General features: G+C 48.4%; 1 protein-coding gene across 1 annotated transcript in view; it reads right to left on the reverse strand.

The window, feature by feature from the left end:
* Positions 1 to 1,835: 1,835 nt before the first annotated feature.
* LOC104620106 (calmodulin-binding transcription activator 1-like) overlaps positions 1,836 to 4,311 on the reverse strand; it is an 8,007-nt gene continuing 5,531 nt past the window's right edge. The window contains exon 3 of the mRNA XM_010286225.1: positions 1,836 to 3,778. Within this exon, the coding sequence (XP_010284527.1) occupies positions 1,836 to 3,778 (1,943 nt within the window). The remainder of the gene's footprint in view (positions 3,779 to 4,311) is intronic.

Genomic DNA, 4,311 nt, shown 5'->3' on the forward strand with positions numbered 1-4,311 from the left:
GCGCTCCTCTGGACGGCTTGACTGACCCTTTCTGAGTGCACATGAGCAGCAAATACCGTTCAGCAAATAAAGCAAACGAATAGCTGGGGTATTGTTCTGAGCTGCTTGCAAATCAAAACCTGAAGCTGCAGGTACGAATCCACGCAACCAGAGAGCAATCCTGGACCTGCGCTGGTTTTGGAAAATGTTCTGGTGGGCCTGTGCAGATGGATTAGGCCTTGTGGTCTGTATGAAACAGAAATACAACAAGCTCTGCCAGCAGGAGTGGAACGATTCATTAGTGTAGCAATGGATAACAAAAAAAAAAAAAAGGTTTCCATGGTAGCAGCAAAAAAGAAAGATTTGCACCAGAAACGCTGGAGGTTTGCTGTTAGTTTTTTTTTGTTGTTTTTTGGGACCCTCTATGCAAGCAAGAGTCAGACTGACTGTCCAGACAACAGGTACTGTAGAAGCAGCGCCTGTAGCCCAACATAGCCACATGCTCCTGAAATACTGTGCTTCTTGCAAACAAAGCCTAACTGGGTTCAGTTGCTAACAGGCCATCACTGCATTATTGTTCCTTGTTAAACAGTCAGTTAGATAACACTAGTAGTGACCACCACAGTGCTGACACTGCAGCTTGTATTATACTCCAGAGAAGCAAGACTAGCACATTCAGACTCAGTTTTCCACCCAGATTGAGAGAAGGTAGAGTGGTAGATAATCAGCGACCACCTTGTCTCTCAGAAAGGACTCCAGATTTGGCAGCTGGCAGAGGTGAGGCCCCTGGGCATCTCCTGCCCTAGACCGTCCCAGATTTCCCTGTCCGCTGGCGGCCACGCAAACAGTGGCTGAGGCCATACGAGTGGCAGGTTGCCTTCAGCTGCCCATCATGCCTGAGCCTGCACCGCCACCAGGCCAGGATGGACTTGTCTGGAGAGAGAGCAACTAAGTAGAGGGCAGAAACTCCTGAAGGAGGCTTTTCAGTGCCCATCAGCCACTCCCACATGCTGGCAACCTCAGTTTCTTTCCATCTGCAGAGTAAACGCCCGTGTTTTCACACCAAGTCCCAAGTGGCAGAGTATGCAAACTGTTAGAGCTGCTGAATACCAACTCATCACCTGCTCCTGTAACACCGTGGTCCTGGAGCTGTCACAGCTGAAGGTTAAGCCACCTCATCTGCTTATTAACTGCGTATTTCTGCTGCCTTGTCCACGAGCAAGCTTGCCATCCAGCGGTGTCAGATGCACACTTACTGGGGGTGGCATCACAGGACTGACGATCAGATAGCACTAGTCAATGGGAACAGGGAGATCTTTTCCTGAGCAGTTATTACACACCTCCCTAAGGTAACAGATACAACAGTGCTCCAAGGCTGGGCTTATAAAATCACAAAGGACCATTCTTTTTATTTAAAACCACCTGCCTCTCCATTACTGGCTCAAAACTGCCCCTTTCCTCCAGGCCTTCCTTCACCGCAGAAAAGTCTGTGCTGCTGACACTTTTAACTTGTGGTGCACGCGACCCATTTTGGATAGTCTGTGGGACGGAGGTACATGCCGAACTCATTAAGGCAACGCAGGTCAGGAATTATTCTACTAAGAACATCAGAGTCAGATTTAAGGATCAGCTCCAGTCTGCAAACTCTGTTGCTCTAACCTGTCTAGGTAGCACCATGAAGACATCACGTGGTAAATACCCTGCTTTTCAATGAAACAAAATATTTCTGTTCGGATGCTTCCTAAGTGAAGAAAGGGCCCTGTCAGGGTAACGAAGTGCTTAACTAAAAGTACACTCAGACATGCAAATGGCTTTGGATGCTCTAAGATAAATATTTCAAAAGCCTTGTCAAAGCTTTAACAAAACAGTTCTTGGGAGCCCTTATTAACAAAGCAAAGAAAGGTAAGGCAGTAAACGTTAATGAGTAAAAGCCCTAGACTTACCTCAGGGTAAGACCATTCTGGTGAATAATCTGTCACCATGAACAAGCGTCCACTCTGCTGTAGCAACCCCAAAGTGCCTTGTGCTGCAGCTGCTGAGACCACCTCAGCCACATGCATGTATGCCATTGTGCTGGCTCCGTTCTCTGTGCTGCTGAGCTGCATGTTGTTTTGCTGAGGACTGCAGCAAGGAATGCACATTTCAGCCTGGTTGTACGTCGCTCTGTTACTGTCTTCAGGCTGAGACAGTCCGGCACTGTCACTTGACACCAGCTGGTGTCCATAGAGAGCATTGCTCCCACCTTCTACCGATATGAAATCGTTAATTAGATCAGAAAACTGGTTGCTGAAGGAGATGTCAAAGTGGTCCAAGTTAAGCTCCATGTTGGAGGAGTTATTTAAGCTGGGATGGGCCACAGGATAGAGTCCTTGTACCATGTTTCCTTGGAGAATAGGGAGATTGTTCCCATTCCTGATACCCCCGTTGGCCTCAGGCTGCAAGTAGTGTTCTGTGCTGCAGGCTTGAAGATCCCCTGATTTAAGTAGATTTTCGTTCCCTTCTGCCTGCTGGGAGGTCTCCATGGGAACTTCAGCTTCTGCAGTCATAGCCTGGAAGTTTGCTTGGAACTGCATAAGCTGGAGAGATGAGGTGGACTCTATTCTGGTTTCCACTGTGCCGTTACAGTTGGAAGTAGTTTGGGAAGAGGACTCTGTTTTCACACTGGGGATTCCTAACGTGTTCACAAACGAGCCACTTGTGTCATTCAAATTGTTGTGAGTGTTTTGCTCGAGGGGAAGAGGTTTGCTGGCATCCTGCAGAAAGAAGCTTGGGGAAGGGGTCTGATGAACGTGAGGGCTCTGGACGGTCTGATTGAAACTGGAAGAATAGTCCTTGTTGGAGTCAATGGCACTGAAGTCCATCTGCTCCAGGGTGGTACTTGGGCTCAGACCACCTCCAGATGGAAGCAAGCCTGAACCAGTAGTGAGGGTGAGAGTGTTAGATGCAGAAGTGGAAGAAAATGCTTCTTTGGACATCTGTTGCTCGAAAGATGTGTCCTCAGTTTTAATTTCTTTTGTGAGGGTTGTATTGAAGTTGAAGCTACGTTCTGTTGTGGGTGACTGCCTTATGTTGGTACTGATGCTGTCACTTTTCATACCTCCTCCACCATAAGTCTGCCCTTGCTTGGGATTGTTAAGAAAACAGTCTGGGTCAAAATTCATGGTGGTTTCTGGAATTTTTCTATTTCCATCTAAAGTTGTAGAGAGCACAAGTTCCTCGGAGACAGTGCTGGGTAGCATCGACAAGCTCTCTGAACTGCCAGTTGTTGGAAAAGCAAATTTATGCCCATCTGAACTCACAGCAAGTACCAGTCCTTGTGCAGCTGCATCTGAGGACAGAAGGTGTTGATTTGGGCCGGAGGTGGGTGACATGGTATACACAGCTTCACTGGTGACTTCTGACATAAATACGGTGGCACTTTGTGACAAGCTTCCCATAACCGATGCTACAGCCATGCTGGACACACCAGTGACGGCCGGGCTATCCGCCATATCCGGGTCGCTATTTAATCCACTGCTGATGGACACGGGAGAATTCTGGGTCGTGTCAGGGACCTCCACCTGGTTGGTGGAAGAAACCTCAGTGCTGTTTTGGTGGAGCAACACCGGTTTCGCCACTTTGCCGTTCCTCTTCTCTCGGCTGGAGGCCTTGCCATGACTGTGCTCATTCTTGCCTTCAGAGACATCGTTATTTTGTACCTCTGAATGAGCGCTGTACCCACCTGTCCTTGGTTCGACCTTTGGTGATATAATGCGATGTTTGGCACTGTTACACTTGTGATGCACACTGCTTCCTGCCCCTGTGCCAGAAAACAACAACATTTGCCATTCAGTAAATACAAAATTAAGATGATGCTAGTTGCATATCTTATGGATGTAGTAAAGGAGAGCTGTGCTCATGCACACATGTGTGAGAGAGAGGGAGAGCACACATACGAGACAGCAAGAGACACCTCGGAAATACAATTAATTTCTTGCCAGCACCAGATTGACAGTTCCCTCTCCGCCTAATGGGTGTGCAATGACAGCAACCTCAAAACAGGCACAGGTACACCCTTCCCCTCACCCCACACAGCACATACCCCCTTCCTCCCTGCCCCATTGGACAACAACTTAGAAGGAGAAGAATCGGCATCTGTGACAAGTTTCAGGGTTATTTAAACATGTCTGATCTCAGCGCGAAGTCTGCAGAGCAAGGGCTGTTGCTGTCAGCTGCAGCAGAGGGTTTCTGCCTTGTAGGCCCTGCTTCATCTGCATCACGGACAAGACCTCAGCCTCCTGCGACACAGATGCGCGGCTCGTCACGCCAGCTGATGTCGGGTGGTTTGACCAC

This window comes from Phaethon lepturus, unplaced genomic scaffold, assembly GCF_000687285.1.
Source record: "Phaethon lepturus isolate BGI_N335 unplaced genomic scaffold, ASM68728v1 scaffold56474, whole genome shotgun sequence".
Taxonomy (NCBI): domain Eukaryota; kingdom Metazoa; phylum Chordata; class Aves; order Phaethontiformes; family Phaethontidae; genus Phaethon; species Phaethon lepturus.